This window comes from Sturnus vulgaris, chromosome 17 (assembly GCF_052056855.1).
Source record: "Sturnus vulgaris isolate bStuVul1 chromosome 17, bStuVul1.hap1, whole genome shotgun sequence".
NCBI classification, from domain to species: Eukaryota; Metazoa; Chordata; class Aves; order Passeriformes; family Sturnidae; genus Sturnus; species Sturnus vulgaris.
The window spans coordinates 6,656,621-6,674,733 of NC_142259.1; the positions used below are offsets into that span (position 1 = coordinate 6,656,621).

Below are 18,113 nucleotides of genomic sequence, written 5' to 3' on the forward strand. Positions count from 1 at the left end.
CTCGAGGATTGAAATAGATGGTGGTTTGATCATTGTCTCTCCCAGGGAAATGGTTTTTAATGAGGTTTTAAATAATAAAGTGGGATCATTTCCCTGGCTGGCAAGATAATGAAATTTTTATGCCTCCTTTCTCTCCCAAAGTTTTATCACCCTTTATTTTTAGTGATGTGTAATCCCTGCTTTTGAGAAAAAAAAAAAGGCAGAGAAACCATGACATAGGGAAAGCCACTCCATGGCAGGAGTGGGAAGCAGTTGAGGGGAAGCTTCACAGACAGCCCTTCCTCAGCCCCTGGGGATGGGAGAACACCCAGAGGGTCAGAGGGGATCCCCAGTGTTGGTGCAGAGCGCCAGTATTGGATGCACAATGCTGGGTGTAAGTACTGGGTGCAGGGTGTGAGTACTGGGAGCCAGTACTGACTATGTGATGCTGGTGCTGGGTGCAGCACTGGGTGCAGAGTGCTGGTACTGGGAGCCAGAACTGGGTATGTGATGCTGGTGCTGGGCGCAGTACTGGGTGCGCGGTACCGGTACTGGTTATCATTAGTGGGCGCGTGGGTGCTTGTCCTGCATGCCAATATCTGACACTGGGTGCTGGTGCAGGGTGCGAGCACTGGGTGCAGGGTGCTGGCAGTGGGTACCAGTACCGGTTCTGTGATGCTGGTGCTGGGGCACAGCAGTGGGTGCCGGGTGCTGGCGCTGGGGGCAGGGGGCTGGCCCCGTGGGTGGTGTGTGTGTGCGGGTGTGTGTGTGTGTGTGTGTGCGTGTGTGTGTGCCGTGAGGAAGTGCCAGGGCTGCAATCGCTTTCGGAAGTGGCCGGCGGGGCCGGGCCGGAGCCTGCGCAGTGCCGCCGCCGCCGCTCGGCTCCCGCTGCCGCTCCCTCTCCCTCCGGTGCCCAGCCCGGCGGCAGCGCAGCGGCGGCGGCCGGGGGCGGCGGCGGCGGCGGCGCGGATGCCCGGCCCGTGAGTACCCGCGCCCCGGCCAGGGGCTGCCGCGGATGGGGGGGACGCGCACCCATCGCCCCCTCCCTCGCCCGCTGCCCAGCCCAGCCTCGCTCCCCCGGCGGACCCCGCTTTGCACACCCCCTCTCCCTCTCCCAGCCCCTTTGCACGCTCCCCCTGCATGGACCCCTGCCCCGGGCATCCTCCCTCCTGCACGGCTCCCCCCACACGCGCCGAGCCCCGCGGAGGATGGAGAGCCCTGCCCGCGCCTGTCTGTCTGTCCGTGCGTCCGTGTGTCCGGCTGCTGCCTGTCACCGGCCCCATGTGCGAGCGCTAGGGTGGGGGGATGCTCCGTGGGGACCGGCCGGCGGGGCGGGGGGACCCCGAACACCGAGCAGGGAGGGGGAACTCCCCGCCGCATCCCCCCAGGGGAGGGCAGGGCTCCTGCCAGGAGGAGGAGGAGGATGGAGAGAGGGGGAAGGAGGGGGGCACCCTCCAGCCGCAGGGCCGGCTGCACCGGGGTTTGCCCAGCCCGGGGCGGGGGTTGCAGGGAGGATTCCCCCCCCCGGAGGCCTCCCCAGTTCTTCTGCACCCACAGGTGGGTGCCAGGGCGGCGCCGGAGCATCCAGGCAGCGGCTCGGCCGGGCAGAGCTCCCGGGGCACCGTGCGAAGGGTGCTGAGCCTCGCCGGGGCGATGGGCAGCCCTGACCCGGCCGGGGCTCGGGAAGGTTGCCTGAGGTCAGGGCAGCCTCCAGCTCCGGTCCCCGCGGGGTTCTCCAGCAGCGGCACGGCCAGGGGCTGGCTGAGGGACCTGCCTGGGTGGTGTCGGGGACGCGGCTGTCCCCCGAAGGGACGTGACACGCGACAGTCGCCCAACACGAGCCCGTCACGTGGAGGCGTCGCGGGATGCCGCCACTTGCGCTGCGTCTCGGTGGCCAGGGGATGGAGAGGGCCAGGCGCGGCCACCGCGCGTCCCCGGGCACCGAGAGCTTCCCCGGGAAGCTCCCTCTCCCCGCCGCTTCCACGAGGCTGCTCTGGCACGGATCCATGGCCTTATTTAAGAAACTAAACAAAAAGTGTTAAGCGAGTGGGAGGGATTCCCCTGCTGCGAGGGGAGTTCATTCCCCTCTGGATGCATCTCCATCCCCGTCAATGGAGATGCTCATCCTGTGTCAGCGGAGCCGTGGCATTTGCTGGCCTGGTGCACGTCGTTTTCTTTGGGAAAACGGGTCACCCCAGTGGGCACATATTTCAGAGTATCTCCCAAGGGAGAGCGCCACATCAGACTTCCCTACAAGGATTTTAGCTGCTCCGCGTCAGCCCTTCCCCACAAATGACTCAAGCCACTAATCAAAATACAGTCATGTTCTTCAGCATTTAAACAACCTCCACCTCACAGGATTGTAGTGGAGAAGCAGGAGTTTAGTGACATTAATGTATCTCAGTCAGGGTGCAGGCACCTGTTTTGATATTATTATTTAAAAAAAGAAGGAACTGAAGGCAGATAAATAATTCAAATGAAACACAGAAAGGGTAAGGGAGAAAAATACCTTGGCAGGGTAGTTGGTTCTGAGTCTGCCCAAGGTACTGGAGCAGCCCATCTCTGCCACCTCCTGAAGTGCATCTTCTCCCATCTTGGCTGAGATTTGGTTGTAGTCTTTGCTTTCAGCCGGACCTGGGCTCCAGCATCTTGGGTTTCAGCTGGGCTGATGCAAAGTGAGTGGGTGAGCTCAGTGCTCAGAGCTCTTCCCTGTGAGCAACAGGTCAGGAGTAGAAAAGCAGCCGCTGTGTCGCTCCTCAGCCTCTGCAGAGCATAAGCTCGAGTTGCTGGGGCTTTTCCTCTTTGTTTTTTTGCTTGTTTGTTTTTTGGGTTTTTTTCCAAATTTTATCCTCTGGATAAAATAATTTTGGAAAGCTTAGGAGGAGGTAAGAGCCGTTCTGCCTTTACCCCCCAGCTCCTCTCAGATCAGTTCATGCACCAACCCCTGGCCATGCCTGAGCACCCCAAAAAAGAACAGGCAGGGCACAGCAAGGCCAGCAGGCACCAGCACTGCCATGCCACACTCTCAGGGTTCAGCAGTGTGGGCTCTTGCCTGGAATAGCAGCAGGTTCCGAGTGATCTGGTGCCCATGGCCTTCACCCGAGACTTCCTATTGCTCAGTTCCTTATTCATCTGCACATCTCTGCATTTCCATTACAGAAGCTGTTCAGAGAGGGAAGATTTAAATCCAGCTGTTTATATACATTATTTCATAGTTGTCTCTTATTCTGGGGAGAAGAAAAGATCCTGGACTTTATCAGTGAGTTTTTTGCATCTCCTCCATGTGTTACAATCTGGGTTTTACCTGTGGGGAGCACAGGATAGGGGAAGTGTCTGACGTCTTCCGGGCTGTGAGAGGGGATGGAACTGAACTTGCAGGGACTCCAAACATCCTGTCACAGGCTGGGAATCAGCTCTGTGGTGCCATCACTGCCCCAGCTCTGGTGGCTCAGGCAACCAGCATCCAGCCCCATGCATCTCCCACTTCACTGCTCATCCTGCACCAGCACCACTCAAGCCTCCTCCAGCTCATTCCCATCACTGCTGGGGTCAGCCAGACCATTTCCTCTCCCAGCTGCCTCTCCATGGGTTGCCCTATGCAGCACAGGGAGGGTGACCTGCAGAAAATCCTAAATCCTCACTGCCTTGGCCATTCCGTGAGTGTAATGGTGACTCTGGTAACACCACTGGCCACCTCTCCCCTCTGCTCCCACAGGTTTCAGGACATCCAGAACTTTTCACAGGGATCAAATGTCTTAAATCCAGCTGTGCATGCTCTGCAGGAGCCGTTGGCTGTGCTGGCTCACAAGCCCTGGGGTGAGTTCTCTGTGCAGTTCCCCAGCCTTCCTCAGGACCTGGGGACACAAGAGCTGGTGGCTTCGGGGTGAAACTAGTGAAGGCTCCATCCAGACCCCGAGCACAGTGTAAAACAAGGCAGCAAACCCAGAGTTGTGGTCAACTTTTCACCCTTCAGCAAAAGTGCTCTCTGGGAGCATGGAGAATTATTTTATTTCTGTTATTTTTGGCTGGAAATCCACTGGGTTCCTTCTTCGGTGTGGACCAGTAACAGAAGCCTCCTGCCTGTGATTTTCCCCCTCCCCAGACACTGTGCTGGACATGGAGGGTGATGCCTCAGCCCATCCCATCATCTCCTCTGGGTCCATGGGACCTCAGTCATTCTGGATGAGTGTACCAGGAGAGGCAGGGAGTGCTCTGCCACTCACCCATCCTGCAAAACCTCCTGCCCTTGGCCATTTCGTGGAAGCAAAATTTAACCAGGAGAAGGGTGGAGCAGCAATGGAAACAACAACAAAGACCTTTGGGGTTCAGCTTCACCATTCATCTTAGACATGGAAAAAAGGGGGTTTCCTGACAGCAGGAAAATGTATGGATGAGTTTTAGAACAAGCCGCCCTTCCAGTTCTCCAACCACTTGGAACCAGCCTCGGCTGACCTTTTGAGGGTTCTTTGCTCCTGCTGTGGAGACACGCTGGGCTCGGGGGCCCAGGTTTGCCACACTCCAAACTCACTTGTCAGCACTTGCCCACTCTGGAGGCAGAAATGCTGCAAAGCCTCCAGGGCAGCAACCAACAGGATGGGCACGGTGGGAGCAGAGCTCACGACATTCCTGTGCGTGGCTGTGGCTCTGGGTGCACTGGCAGCCCACTCCCAGTGCTGGAAGCACTGCTGGTTCAGCCTAAAAGGTTTGAGTTTTCCAATTGCTCCCCCTCCTGCAGGTTTGAGCCCAAGCAGGGCTGTAGCTCCTCGACAGAAGGCGAATGCCCAAGCAGCATTCCAGGGCAAAGGGCAGGAGAAGAACAAACAGGTTCATATTGGCATTAGTAGGCAGGAGCTCTAAAAAAGCAACAGAAAGCTTCAAGCTAGACTGGAAAAAAAACAACAAAAATGAAGGGAAGATGCTGCCTGAGAGCCTGGTGTGGGTTTCACCAGGAGAGAGCTGGCAAAGCAGATTTGGGCTGCAGAAATGTATTTCCGTGACAGCAACTCATGTCCTCTGATGGGACCTGCATCCTGCAGCATCCTGGGGGTTCAGCAAAAGGCATCACCATGGCCTGTCAAATCAGGAGTCTCTGAGATCCCCTGCAAGGCCCACTCCCACCATCTGAGCCCAGAGTGCCTGCAGTGGGCACCCACCATGGCCGGGGTCTTGCACCCCAGCCGTGCCTGCCCTGTCTGGCAGCAGTGGGATGCAGCAGCTGCACTGCAAGACACTGCCCCAGGGCCAGGGCCACCTCTGTGGCATGGGGCCACACGGGGTGACAGTGCTTCCTTCCTCCCCACACTGCCAGCTCCTCCCTGGGGTGATGGAGCTGAACAATCTTCCTCTTTGGTTGGTGTTTAAATCACCAGGGCAGCTGGATTCAGAGGGCACGAATTGCTTACTCTGATCCTTTCTGGTGGCTGGGGCAGGGCAGAGCCTCACTGGCACCGTGACCACACCACAGGGGTCACCTGTGAACCTTGGGGTTGTCCAGAGCAATGCAAAGACATTGAGTCACCAGATCCCCTTTTCCCTGGGTGTTTGTGTGCAGGATGGTCTCCTGGGGCGCTCATTCCTCCATCCGTCAGTATTTTAATGCAGGCCCAAAGTCTGATGTGGGAGGAAGTTTTGCTGGTACAAGTGACAGCCCAGCTCTGAAAGCTGTAGTACAGGGAGCTGATGCTGGGGACATGTCCCAGCCCTGGTACATGTCCCCAGCAGCACAAAGTGACATCTGCCTGAAGCCAGGCCTCCAAAGGCATCCAGCAGGGCTGGCAGTGTGCAGGCAGCAGCACCCACAGCTGAATAAACCGTGGTGGGCAAATGTCCCTGGGTGCAGCGTTTGGGACGTGCTCCCCTTGTCCCCAGCTGTCTTGCTGGTGTGGCCCTGGTCTAGCTGGTCCCACTGCTGGTTGTGCTGGGCTTAGCCCTGCCCTGACCACATCAATGCCACATGGGGCCACACTTTGGTCAGGAAGTGTGGCTGGGGAGCAGGGCCAGACCTGTCCTCAGCATGGTCAGACTCACCTCCTGCCCATGCCAGCACAGGCTCCCAAACCTCCTCATGAACCTCCTGGTGCCTCCCATGCAGCCTCTGGATGCAGCCACTGGGGTTTGGTCTTGTGCTGGGGGGAAAATCATCCCTCAGTTGTTTTGGGAGCTCTCAGAGCTGTGCCAAGCCAGCCCTTTGATCCAGCATTACCTTGTGATGCAGTGCCCTTCCTTTTCATCCCAATCCTGCCTTGGTTCTCTGTCTGGTTCCTCATTTCCTTGAAAGATGCCATTCTTCATCACTCCAATTACCCCTGTCCTGTGGTCCCAGGGTCCTGGCAGCTTGCTATGAACAAGGAGCACCCTGCCACCCACCCAGCTCAGCTCTTACCCTGGCCCTGCCAGTGCCATATCCCTCCCTTTCCTCTGATCTTCCCTCCCATCAACCACCAGGCCCCTCCATCCGTTTAGCCCCTGCTGAGTATTGATCTCTGATCTTCTCCTTTCCCATGAATCATTACCGAAGGCAGAACAGGCGCCTGCCCTAACACCACCTCTAGTAGTAGTAGAAACATAATTGTCAGGGCTTGCCTTACTAAATCCCCCAGCTGATTGGTATGGGGCTATTTGTATGCTATAAAATAATTAACTCTATTTCAGTGCAAAAGCTGGGATCAGGGGGGTGAGTGCTGGCAGCGCTGTGCCTGCCATGCTGCCCAGCAGCCGTGGTGCCAGGACAGAGCCGTGGGTCTGTTCTCCTCTTCCCAGCAGGTGCTGGAGAGGTTCACGTGGTTCTTTTGGGAGGGCTTATAGTGCTCAAGCAGAAATGCACTGGGAGCAGAGAAGATGGCTGGTCTGGAGAAGGACCCTGGCATCCTCCTCATCCTGGCAGGAGAGGGGCTGTCAGCTCTCGTGGTGTAAAGGACTGGGGAGGTGTTTGGACACACTGAAGCGTCTCACAGTTCCCATCAGCAGGATTTGCCTTTCCAGCCTCTGGAAATGGCAGAGAAATTACTGCAGGGCAGAGGATCTCCCCCAAGGTACCCGCTGGCCACGGCCACCTCAGCCACGTGTGTGGGCGCATCTGTGGTGTTATCAGTGCCACGGGCTCGCAGGCCAGTGAGGACACGGCAGGGTGCAGCCACATGAGCATAACCATACCCTCATCCCAGCAGGACCCGGAGAGCCCACCCAGCCACTGCCAGGGATCATTGGCGCCTCTGTGCTGGTAGGATTGGGGTCAGCTCAGCCCCATCCCGCAGAGCCCAGGGGCTCAAGCCCTCAACCTCTGTAATCTTTTTCTAAAAGATTGCTAAGGAGGGGGGGGGGATTGAAAACCGAGTCTAAAAATAACTCCTAAAACTTCCTGTGCTGCTGGCAGGTGGCTGGGACAGGCTGCGGGGGCGGGAGGCAGCTGTGGGGCTCCTCGGCTGTTACCATGGGGTAACCCCGGCACAGGGGTCCCGGGGGGTGCCAGCCCCCTGTCACCCACCCCAGCTGCCTGCTGGGCTGCCTCGCCCCTGGTTGCACTCAGTGGCTGGTTCTAGCCAAATTTGGCTGAGATCAGAGGTGCTGGGACCTCCTGGGAGAATGCCAGGGAGGGGGTGGGGAAGCTGCAGGCTGTGCTGAGCCCTTATTAGACACTGGAGAATCCAGCAGCACACGGGCAGCCAGGCTCTCCTTGTGCTGATCCAGCGTGGCTGGTCTAGCAGGTGATGGGTGTTCGCGGCTCCTCCAAGGCATGCAGAGGGGGCAGATCCGGTGCTGCTCCTGGCTGAGGCATCACTGGGCTGTGACAGGGACTTGGCCAGGGATGGTGTCTCCGTTGCCACTGGGGGTTTATTCATTGTCCCCACCCAAACGACCCCTGCAGGGTTCTGTGATGAGCAGCAAAGCTGCTGTCCCGGTTTTGACCCATAAAGTACGAAGGGAAGGTCCTGCCTGGGGTGGAGCGTAGCAAGAGGTGGCCAGAGAATAAAAATACTCTCATTGCCTGTGAACTGGGGGTGCCAGAGGTCGTGGGAGCATGGCTGTATCCTGACAGCCCCAGCTCTCTCCCTGCCTTGTAGCAGCAAAGGGACTCCTGGAAAACCATCTGGGAAATAAACGAGGTTCAGGTGCCCAGAGGAGCGGAGCCCGGCTGAGCCCCTGGAGCGCCAGCGGGTGACGGCAGAGGAAGGAGCTGCCGTAGCCGGTGGTGACTTTTGGGTGACGGGAGGGTTTCCATCCGGATGGAGTGGCGCTGGGGACAGCAGCAGCACAGGCGCCTTGGGTTTTGGGTGCCGGGTGTGCAGGCTGGGGAGGAGAGGCGATAACAGCTCGTGTCCCGGGGAAGGCGAGGGAAGCGGCTGCGCTGGGATGAGCTGATAACAGGCACATGGGAGCGGGGGTGGGTGCCAGCTTCCCTCCTCCCTCCTTCTCCCCTTGCTGCCCTTTTTCACCTGCGGTGAGACTGGGCCACTGAGGGGCAGCCGCTAGCAGAGACCACAAGCAGCGTTGGTCGCTTGTGGGCTGGAGTCTCCTCCGCCTACAGCACTGCCGACGGTGAATTTAATCAAGAAAACCGAGGTTGGCGGCTGATTTCTCTCTCTCTCTTCTGTTTTTTGGTTTTTTTTTCCTGAAGAGGAAAAAAACCAAACAACTTTGTTTGTGAGTCACTCTTGGCCGAGGGAGCAGGGCTGCGCTCTGTGCATCAGGCTGGCACATCCCACCTCGCATGGACGATGCTGCCGGGAGGCAGCGCCGGCTCTGACTCAGCCCACCCTCAGCTCAGCCCCTTTCCCGCACTGCCCATCTCGCTGCTGGTGTCTGTGCCCTGCGGGCGCTGCTGGAAGCCCGGGGACATCGGAAGCACAGCGTGGCAGAATGCACTGTGGCTTTGAAGTGGCCTCGGCTGGTCACCGAGGATCTCGGTGCAGCCTGGGGACACAACCTGCCTGTCACTCTCGGCAGAGCCACTTCCTTGGCCGTGGGGTTGTTCTCACACCAGCGTGCCTGGCACTTTCTGACAAGCTGCCATCAGTGCCAGCCCTGGCTGGGGAGCCCCATCTTGGTATCCCTCGTGCTTGCAGCTGCTGCCAGATCCAGCCCTCCTGGGAGGCTGGGGGCTGACCTGGCTCAGCCCTGGTGGGATCCACTGTGCCCCTCCATGCTGGCCCTGTGATGGAGCAGCAAGGAGAGTGTCTGGGCCGGGCTGGGGCTTTCCCAAAAAAGGCCTGAACTCTTCGGTTGAGTTTGCCACTTCCCTTACCACTCCCTTTCCTGTGAGAGGATGTGTTCGGCTGCTTTTCTTTTCTCTTTCTCTTCTTTTCTCCCCCACCTCCCTGCCCGCAGGCCCGGCGGTCCTGGCGATGCCACGCTCCCCCTGAGCCAGCCGGGGTCACCCTGGCTGGTGTGATGGCCAGGCTGCAGGTATGGACACGCCACAAGAGCTGCTCCCGTACCCCCCAGTCCTCCCAGCAGCCACAGCACAGGGTCGGTGGGCACGTTGTGGGGCAGCACAGGTTGTGCTGGGAGTGCCCCTGCACTGAGGTGGGTGCTGATTTGTGCCCCATGCTGCAGAACTGGGGGAGGCTGCTTTGCCCAGGGTGAGCTGGGCACAGGGAGCTTCATGTGCAGGTGTATGGGATGGGACCAACATCTCAGCAAGGCCTGTTAGAAGGGGAGGTTCCCCTTTAGAAGTGGTTTTGAGGAGAGCTCATCTTGTCCGGTTGCATGGAGGGTCCCCGCTCCATTTAGCAAGAGGACAATGTGGTGCCAGACATCATGGGGACATCAGGGATGTGTGATGCCACTTGGCACAGCTCAGGGACTCCCAGACTCATGAAGGGCTTGGGGAGCTCAGGGAGGGTGGCTTTTGGGGCGTCTCTTCTCTCTGTGGGGAAATGTCCCCTTTTTGTCGTCCTTCCTCTTTCTGCAGCCTCGAGCGCACGCCCTCGCCTTCCCTGCAGCACTTCCCTATCCGCCAGCCCCATGGCAGGGCCTGGCACTGGGGCAGCTGGTGACAGCCCCACGGCACCCAGCCCCCCCCAGCATGGGGAGGTGGGGGTGGCAGGGGCATTAAGGGGTGCACAGTGCTGGGAAATCATCCCCGCAAATCCAGACCACGATGGCAGTGCCTTTCAGTGTCCACCAGAGTGTGCTGGCATTGCCTTCTGGTGCCAACAAGGATCACACCAGCATCACCTCTTAGTGCTGTCAGACAAGGTACCCGTGGTCCTTGTGCAGACCCTCAGTTCCTTTCTCCCTGCTCCCCATGGCACAGCACTCTCCTCCAGATTGGTTCTGGGTGTGTCCCACAGCACCCAGGGTGGGCAGTGACCTGATCCTGCTCCTGGCCGGGTGCTGAGCACACGCCTTGGCATGGGAAGGGGATGCCACCCCCTCCTGCTGCCTCTGCAGGGTGTGTGGGCTCAGCTCTGGCCTAGGAGCAAAGCGAAGTACCTGGATGTCCCCACAGAGCAAAGCCACACGCTGTTCCCACATCCCAGTCCCTCAGTCACCCCCAGTCCAACCATTCCATAGCCCAGGGCTGTGGCAGGGCCAGGCTGAGTTGGGAGGGAGTGGGGCTTTCCCAGTCTTCAGGCTGTCCTGCTCACCCCATTCCCACAGCCTCGACTCAAGTTCCTGTTGTTGGTGCCACAGCCCCCGGCAGTGCTGGTGCCATGGGATGAGCAGTGGGATGTGGGTGGGCAGTGGGAAAGAGGGGGCTGGGAGTGGAAGGTGCTTGGGCCAGGGGAAGCAAAGGAAAAGGAGAAAGTGGGGGGTAAGTAGACCTGAAGGCAGCGAGAGGGAGCAGAGCTGCTGCTGAACCGGGTGACAAGGTCACAGCCATCCTGCCAGTACTTGGGGCTATAAATAGAGACAATTGGGAGTGAAACAAAGTCTCTCTCCTTTTTCGTTCCTGTGGGAGCACTGGGACTGTGGGAGGGTTTGTGAGGGCCCAGGAAGGCACTGCTGGGTGATGGCTGTGCTGGGAACAGGAGGGCTCTACCCTCAGGGCTCATGGGTGGCTCTGGGGACAGCTGTGTCCCCTGCTGCACCCTACACTCTTGCTCTGTCTCCTTGCTGAGTCCACAGCAAGACTCACACCCAAGACAATGAGAGCTGGGGCTACTCAAGGTGGGGATGCTGAGGTTGAGATCTCCAGGGGCTCTCCCTGCCCTGCTGCCTCTGCTCCCATTCCTTCCTTCTGGCAGAAGGACAGTGGTTGCTGAGCCCAGCACCCAGCATCTCTCCTATCCAGGAGCATCCCTGCTCTAGGCTGAGCCAGTGGTACAGGCAGGGACAGGCAGGTGGCATGGGACAAGGTTTGGTTTAGCACCAGGAGCTGTGAAAACTCAGCAGCATCACCCTGTTTCCTTCCACTCACATGATGCCGTGGAGCAGCTCCGACTTCCCCATCCTGTGTCTGAAGACACCAGGGATTTCAGCCACTCTTCCTCACGGCACAGGGCAGGCCAGGGGTGTGCAGGGCCAGCACTGAGCCCCTCACCCTGCCAAGCCCCTCACTGCAGGCGGTGAGCCCCACGGCATCCCTAAAGTGTGGGATGGGATCCCAGGCAAAGCAGGGGGCTGGCAGAGCATGTCCCAATTTCCTCCTCTACTTTCCTTCTCACTTCCTTTTCTTGCACCTTCTGCCTGCTGCCCTACCCTCGCTTGCCACCTGCCCAGGGCTTTCCCCTGCACTCAGCAGCCCCCAGAGCCGCTCGAGGCCGGGGGTTCTGTGCAGTAACCTGGTGCCACTCCTCTCCCTCTCCCCAGGCTCCATCCAGGAGGCGGCAGGGACATTAGCCGGGGGGTCTCACAGCTCACCCGCGGGCTGGGAGGAGCTGAGAGCTGCAGAACAGCCCCTGAAGCACGACCCAACCCCGCCCGCCGTGTATGAGGCTGGGACGCAGGTGAGGCGTGACCGGCTGGGGGCCAGGGTGGCAAGCAGGAGCCAAAACTAAATCACAGCAAGTCACTGCACGGGGGGGTTCTCCTTTATCTCTGTGTGTTCGCACAAGGTGGGGGATGATCACTGGCAGCTCCCTGACCCTCTCCACCCTCCTGCCTTTCAGTACGCAGGACCCGCGTCCACAGAGTCACTCCTTCCGATGTCCCGGCATGAGACTTCTCCGACAACGGTGCAACCCGCCAGCAACCACCGCCCCAACGCCTGCTGCTTCTGCTGGTGCTGCTGCTGCAGCTGCTCGTGGTACGTCCCACTGCCCACCTGGCCCTGGCTGCTGCAGGGACAGTGAGCATCACCCATCCACCTCATCATCCCATAGGCAGGGCCGGCATAGAATCTTGGGTGCACCACGACTCCTGTTCATGAGCAAAATCTCTTAGAATACATAGAGCAGAAAGCAGCAGTGGGACTCCCCAGTGCTGCCCTGATGGTCTCCAGGAAAGGATGGTCCTGGTCCATACGAGCCCTCTGGGAAGCTCTGCCTTGGAGCAGCGGGCACAGAGTCCAGCCCTGCCCTCCCAGCACTGCCCAAAGCCAAGGATGGAACCAGCTGCTTGCCTCCATCTGCGTCTCCTGTCCTTATTGAGCATCTCCAGCTCCTTATTCTCTGGATAGCCCAGATTTTGGAAAGCCCATCTGCTCTTCCTCCTTAGCATCTGTTCATTCAGAGATTGCTGATGGCTCTGGATTTGCAGGAGCTTTGGTCTTTCCAGCCACCAAGAGCAGCAAGCTTGGAGGAGCAAAAAACCCTGGAGCTGAGTCCTGTGCATCTCCCTCCTAGACAACTGCCCTAGGCTTGGTGGCATTCCCTGTGTCTCTCCTTCACCTCTGCAAGAGCCTGCGAGCAGAGATGGAGCAGAAATCCCAGAGATGGGACAGATACCCCTCCTGTATCCGGTTCCTGGAGCAAGCGGTGCTGGTTGCTGAGTGGGGCTCAGGCACGGCAGGCAGTGAGCCCTGGGGGTGGCACAGGCAGGGACGTGGCCACAGCTTCGCCCACCCAGCTGCCCACGCTGGGGCAGAGGTTTGCACAGCCAGTGCTGTGCGAGTGCTGAGGGACAGTGTCGCAAGCAGGAAGGGCTGTGGTCAGTGCTGGGCACTGAAATTCAAGGGCCCAGGGGAAGTTGGCTGATGGCTGCTCTCCACTTGTGCCACCAGCGCCCCCAGGGACAAGGGGACACAGGGATAGGGAACACCGCATCCCCGGGCCCCAACACCTCTATCCCACTCTCTGCCTCCGGGCCGGACTGGTGCTGGCACATCACCAGCAAACGCTGTTTATTTATTGGTGATTATCCGTGACACAACAGTTTACAATAGTTGTGAACACAACAGCTCTGCCTTGGGCCGATCCAGCACTGACCTCTGCCGGCTGCTGTGGCCACTCCAGCACAGCTCAGTCCTGGCACACATCCCTGGCACACAGCCTGAGTGGTGGAGCAGGACCAGGGCCACAGCAGTGCCTGAGCACAGGGACATCACAGGGACACCCTCACATGGTGACAGCAAAACTGCATGAGGGAACCAGGATGCCACCGGGGCAGTGGGTGAGAGGAAGGTGTGGGTGGGGGGTGCTGTGCCCATGGAGGTCAGGGGTCAAGGTGGGGTGTGCATGTGTCCCCAATGCCCCTGACTACCTTTCTGTCTCCCCGTTAGGAACGAGGACCGAGAGCGAGCATGGAGGGCATCCCGGGAGACCAAACTGGAGAATATCCCAAACTGTGAAGCGTGGTGAGTGCAGGGGCAGTGCAGTGGGCGGGGTGACAAGCACAGCGTGGCACTGTCCCCTCTGCCACCCTCCATGGTAGCCAGGACCTTGGGGTACACAGCAGGCAGAAGGTCAGGACACCAGGACTCAGGGGTTCCTGGTGATATGTCCAGCAGCTTATCCTCAGTTCTCACCAAGAAACAGGGAGCCTGGAGCCACAGGCTGAATCCTACTGTGGTTCTGCCCTTGGCCCCATTGCAAAGGGAAACTGAGGCACGGAAGAACCTCAGCAGATTTTGGACCTCGTTCTCCCATTTAGACTCAGTACCAAGAGCTTCTTGCAGTCACAGGGAGAGGAGGGGAGAGGCCATTCCCATTCCATTTCCCACTGAAATGGAAGCAGCAGCAGTGTCCATGTCCACTCAGGGAGGAGTGGGTTGGGCCAGCACACCACTCCAGGAATGCTCGGCACCAAGCAGCCGTTCCCTGAGTGACAAGTGTGACACCCAGCCACGGGGGCTCTGTGCAGTGCCTGGCACAGCTGGGTTAGGGTTAGATGTGCTAATTAGCCATGGATAATGAGTGTACCTGGCCTGCTTGAACAAGTGCTGAGCATTTGCTGGGAAACAGCCTCCCTCCCTTCCTCTCCCCCCCTTCTCTCCCTCCCCAGCTGAGAGGGTGATGGACTCATGTCAGTCTCTCTTGGCTCAGAGCTGCCTCGCCACCAAAGGGCTTTTCCTTCTGTTAGGATTTATGCAGAGCCAGCACCAAAATACATTCCAATTTGGGAAATCCAGCCCAAAACAAGGCCATGCTCCAGCGTGGCTGAGCAGAGCCAGGACAGACCCCACAAGTGACCTCTGAAAGTACCACCAGCCCCTGAGCAGGAACAGCCACGTCAGGAGCACGGGGGATGTGGTTAGGCACAGTTCCTCTGGGACGGGACCAGGGATGAGCAGGAGGGACACAGTGGGATTCCTGACCGCCTGTAACACCATCCCCTTGCCTTCCCATGGACCTGTCAGTGCCAAACCCACGCCAGAGGAGGTGCAGGGCTGGGCACAGTCCTTTGACAAGCTGATGAAGAGCCCGGCAGGGCGCAATGTCTTCCGGGAGTTTTTGCGGACTGAGTACAGCGAGGAGAACATGCTCTTCTGGCTGGCATGTGAGGAGCTCAAAACCGAGTGCAACAAGCACACCATCGACGAGAAGGCCAGGATGATCTATGAGGATTACATCTCCATCCTCTCTCCCAAGGAGGTAGGAGGCAGAGCCTTTGAGGGGAGGGCTCTTAGGGAGAGGGCTCAATTACAGCTGCCGCCAGAGCCCTGTGACACTTTGGGGATGAGTTTGGCAGGGTAACGGCGGTGGGAAGGGGATATTCAGCCCCCCAAAACCCCCGGGACGCTGCTGGCAGTGGGACCGCGGGCCAGGTTGTGCTGCAGGGCCGAGACCTCACGAGGGCACCAGCGGGCCGAGGAAATGCTGCATCTCGTACTGCAGCATCCCCGGAGTGGGGGTACCCAGGGCGGGACCACCCCACCCTCCTCCCTGTGCCCAGCCGGGGAACACAGAGGGGACCCAGAGAGATCCCCACTCCCCCCTGCAACCCTCCCCAACCATCAGGGCTCCAGTGCCAGTATCTTCTGGGACGGAGCACCCCACACCTGGTGCTGCATTGTCACCCAATTTCTCGTGAGAGGAGGTGCAGGGATGGGCCGGGGGCTTGTCCTTGGGTGTCCCCGAGCCCCCACGTTCTCTCCGTGCCTCCCAGGTGAGCCTGGACTCGCGGGTGCGGGAGGTCATCAACCGGAAGATGCAGGAGCCGTCCTCACACACCTTTGACGACGCACAGCTCCAGATCTACACGCTGATGCACAGAGACTCCTACCCCCGCTTCCTGAACTCTGCCATTTACAAATCGCTGCTCCAGACCGTCTCCCACTCCTCCTCGGAGTCCTAAGGGCACCCACTAGCCGTGGGGACACAAGTGGGGACATGGTGGCCAGGGGCAGTCAGTGCCTCTCCCCTCTGCCACCCTCCTTGCCAGACCTCACCAAGTTTTTAGCTTTTTACCTATGAACTGTCACCCCGGTGTCTGGGTCACACTCCAGGACTGTCCCCAGGACACAGCCTGGGCCAGCTCATACTACTGATTGTCTGCCCCGTCCCCAGCGCTGGCCAGAGCGAGCTGGGACAGTGCCTGGGGCCTGGCTCCCCCCACACCCTGTTTGGAAGAGGTCACTTTATCCCATCTCCACCACACCTGGGGACACGGCTCGTCCCCATTTGCCACCTGAGACCCAGTTGGGGACTGGGTTGGGGGTTTTTTGAGGTGGGGGGGAGGTTGACTGTCGTTGGTTTGGGTTTGTTTTTGTTTTTTTTAATTTTAAATGCTCTTTTGGTTGGCTTTTACTGGGGGAACTTGAGGTGTGGGAGGGGGGGTTGATGAGCATCTCTGTACATATAAAAACTTGTCAGGTTTACCTCGCTCCAGCTTTTTGAGGTGGCCCAAAGGGCAGGGGGGTGGTGCTAGAGCCTGTTTGCATTCCCAGTGCATCCACATGGAGCAGAGGGCAGAGCTCTGAGGCACCAGAAGGGACCCTGGGGATGTGCTCAGGGGTGGGCAGGGAGTGTCCTACAGCTGCCTCCCCTGCCAGTCCCCACGACACATCAGCACTGCTTCAGCCCCAGGATACCACACGCCATCACCCCAAACCCAAAGCATCCTCCATCCCTGGTTCATGGGTCTCAGAGATGAGGAAAACACCTGTGCAGGTGTTGTTTGCCCCCCTGCAGAACCCACAGGTACCAGGACACCTGCATGAGAGAGCTCCCAGCTGGCCCAGACCTGCCCTGCCAGCAGGGAGAAGCCCAGGGGTCTGCCCTGGTCCCACACTGAGCAGGGATCTGGGCTCCACACGGGAGGGGAAGTGTCAGAGGGAGGATACAGAAATCCCATGTTTTTGCACAGCACAAGGAATGATTTACTGAAGGCTCAGTACCCAGGATTAAAACATGTTTGTCCCTGTCCTTCACACTGAAACAAAGCCAACACAGGGGTTTTGCTGCCAGTCTTTGCTTTTCCTGATCCACAACAGCAGTTTCTTATTTATCCACCCCTTTCCCTCCTCTCTTCAGCCCTTCCAAAAGAAAAAAGTGCTTTTTATTGAACATATTTTTTAAACAAACCAATTCTTTCAGCTTTTTTTGTTTTTGTTTCCTTCCTTCCTCATGGCATGACTGTGTGGAAATTCATGTCAGTAAATTTAGTTTTCTTTGCCAAGATGGAAATACAGTTCAAGAAAATGTATTTTTGAGAGAGACCAGCAATGGTTTATTAGGAATGTCGGTATTGTTATTACTGGCAGGTTTTCCCCCAGTCTGCACCCTTACAGCATCTCCACCCTGCACAGGGGAAGTTTTAGCTCTGGGTTGATTCTGTGAGTAAGGGAAATACACTCAAATGTGGCCCCTGCCTGAGGGTTGGAGGTTGAGAATCCCTGAAGCATGTTCAAGAGCCCCTCCACACACCACAGAGGTCTCTGCACAGGGAAGACCCCACTGCCACAAGATAATCTAGTTTTTCTCTTGCTCCCAATCCCTTTTAAATACCTTCTGAAACACCTCTTTATCCAGTGTGCTTCCCCTCCCTGGCTCTCCTTGGTGTTATCCCAGAAAATGGCACTGTAAAATGACATGGTACTTGTCCCAAACTCCTGCTTGGGACTCTGGGTACCTAATTCAGGGTTGTCAGAAGGCTGTACACAAGCTCAGCTCTGCTCCTCACAGGAACACAAGAAGAAAGGCAAGAGGCACTGGTAAAGAGCTGGCTCCCTTTCCCAGCACACGAGCCAGTGCTGTGGTCAGCGTGGGTTTCAGATCCTGAAGCTTTTTTTTCGGCATCACTGCGAGGACACTGCTCCCTCCCAAGCCTGGCTTGAATAATCCCATTCACCACAAGACTCGTGAGGCTTAAAGGAGTTGTCAGCGTCTTTGAATATTTTCCTTCTTGGGAGACTTGGCTGCACCCTGTAAAGTGAAAGCCCTGAGCAAAGGATGCTGGTGGGATCCCTGCCTCCGGAGCAGCACAGCCCTCAAAGGGGCTGGGAGCACGTTTTCCGCTGCTTTCATGTGGCTGCTCGCTCCTCTCCAAACATCTCCGAGGCCTCTGCTCAATGTCTGCTGTCTGGCATGCTGGGAAGCCAGTGGAAATACTTGTTTTTCACTCTGGAAGAGGGAAGCGATGCCATGAGAGATGTGATTGCAAATGCTCCTGCCCATCAGCACAAGAGCTGGAGGGCACAGCACTGCTCCCGGGCAGCCTCAGACCCACAGACCTTGCTGGGGTCCCCCAAAATGCTGCATCACCCCAGTTAAAGGCTATGAAAAGGAAAGAAAAGGGATTTTAAGTCTGGCTGAAAGCTGTTGTGAGCTCAGATGGAATTTCCCCACCAGGTTTTAATTAGTTCCCAGAAG

At 58.1% G+C, this 18,113-nt stretch overlaps 1 protein-coding gene across 1 annotated transcript; it reads left to right on the top strand.

The window, feature by feature from the left end:
* Positions 1–829: 829 nt before the first annotated feature.
* Positions 830–16,120, top strand: RGS19 (regulator of G protein signaling 19). Its single transcript, XM_014873795.2, has 6 exons — positions 830–959; positions 11,734–11,870; positions 12,033–12,169; positions 13,583–13,657; positions 14,660–14,894; positions 15,409–16,120. The coding sequence occupies exons 3-6, from the start codon at positions 12,069–12,071 to the stop codon at positions 15,595–15,597; spliced, it is 600 nt and encodes a 199-aa protein (XP_014729281.1). The 5' UTR covers positions 830–959; positions 11,734–11,870; positions 12,033–12,068; the 3' UTR covers positions 15,598–16,120.
* The last annotated feature ends 1,993 nt before the right edge of the window (positions 16,121–18,113 follow it).

Bases quoted from the DNA above. Each gene is read 5' to 3' on its own strand.
- RGS19 (XM_014873795.2), top strand. From the start codon at position 12,069: ATGTCCCGGCATGAGACTTCTCCGACAACGGTGCAACCCGCCAGCAAC. The intron at 13,658-14,659 runs GTGAGTGCAGGG...TGGACCTGTCAG, and splicing joins ATCCCAAACTGTGAAGCGTG to TGCCAAACCCACGCCAGAGG. The intron at 14,895-15,408 runs GTAGGAGGCAGA...CGTGCCTCCCAG, and splicing joins CCATCCTCTCTCCCAAGGAG to GTGAGCCTGGACTCGCGGGT.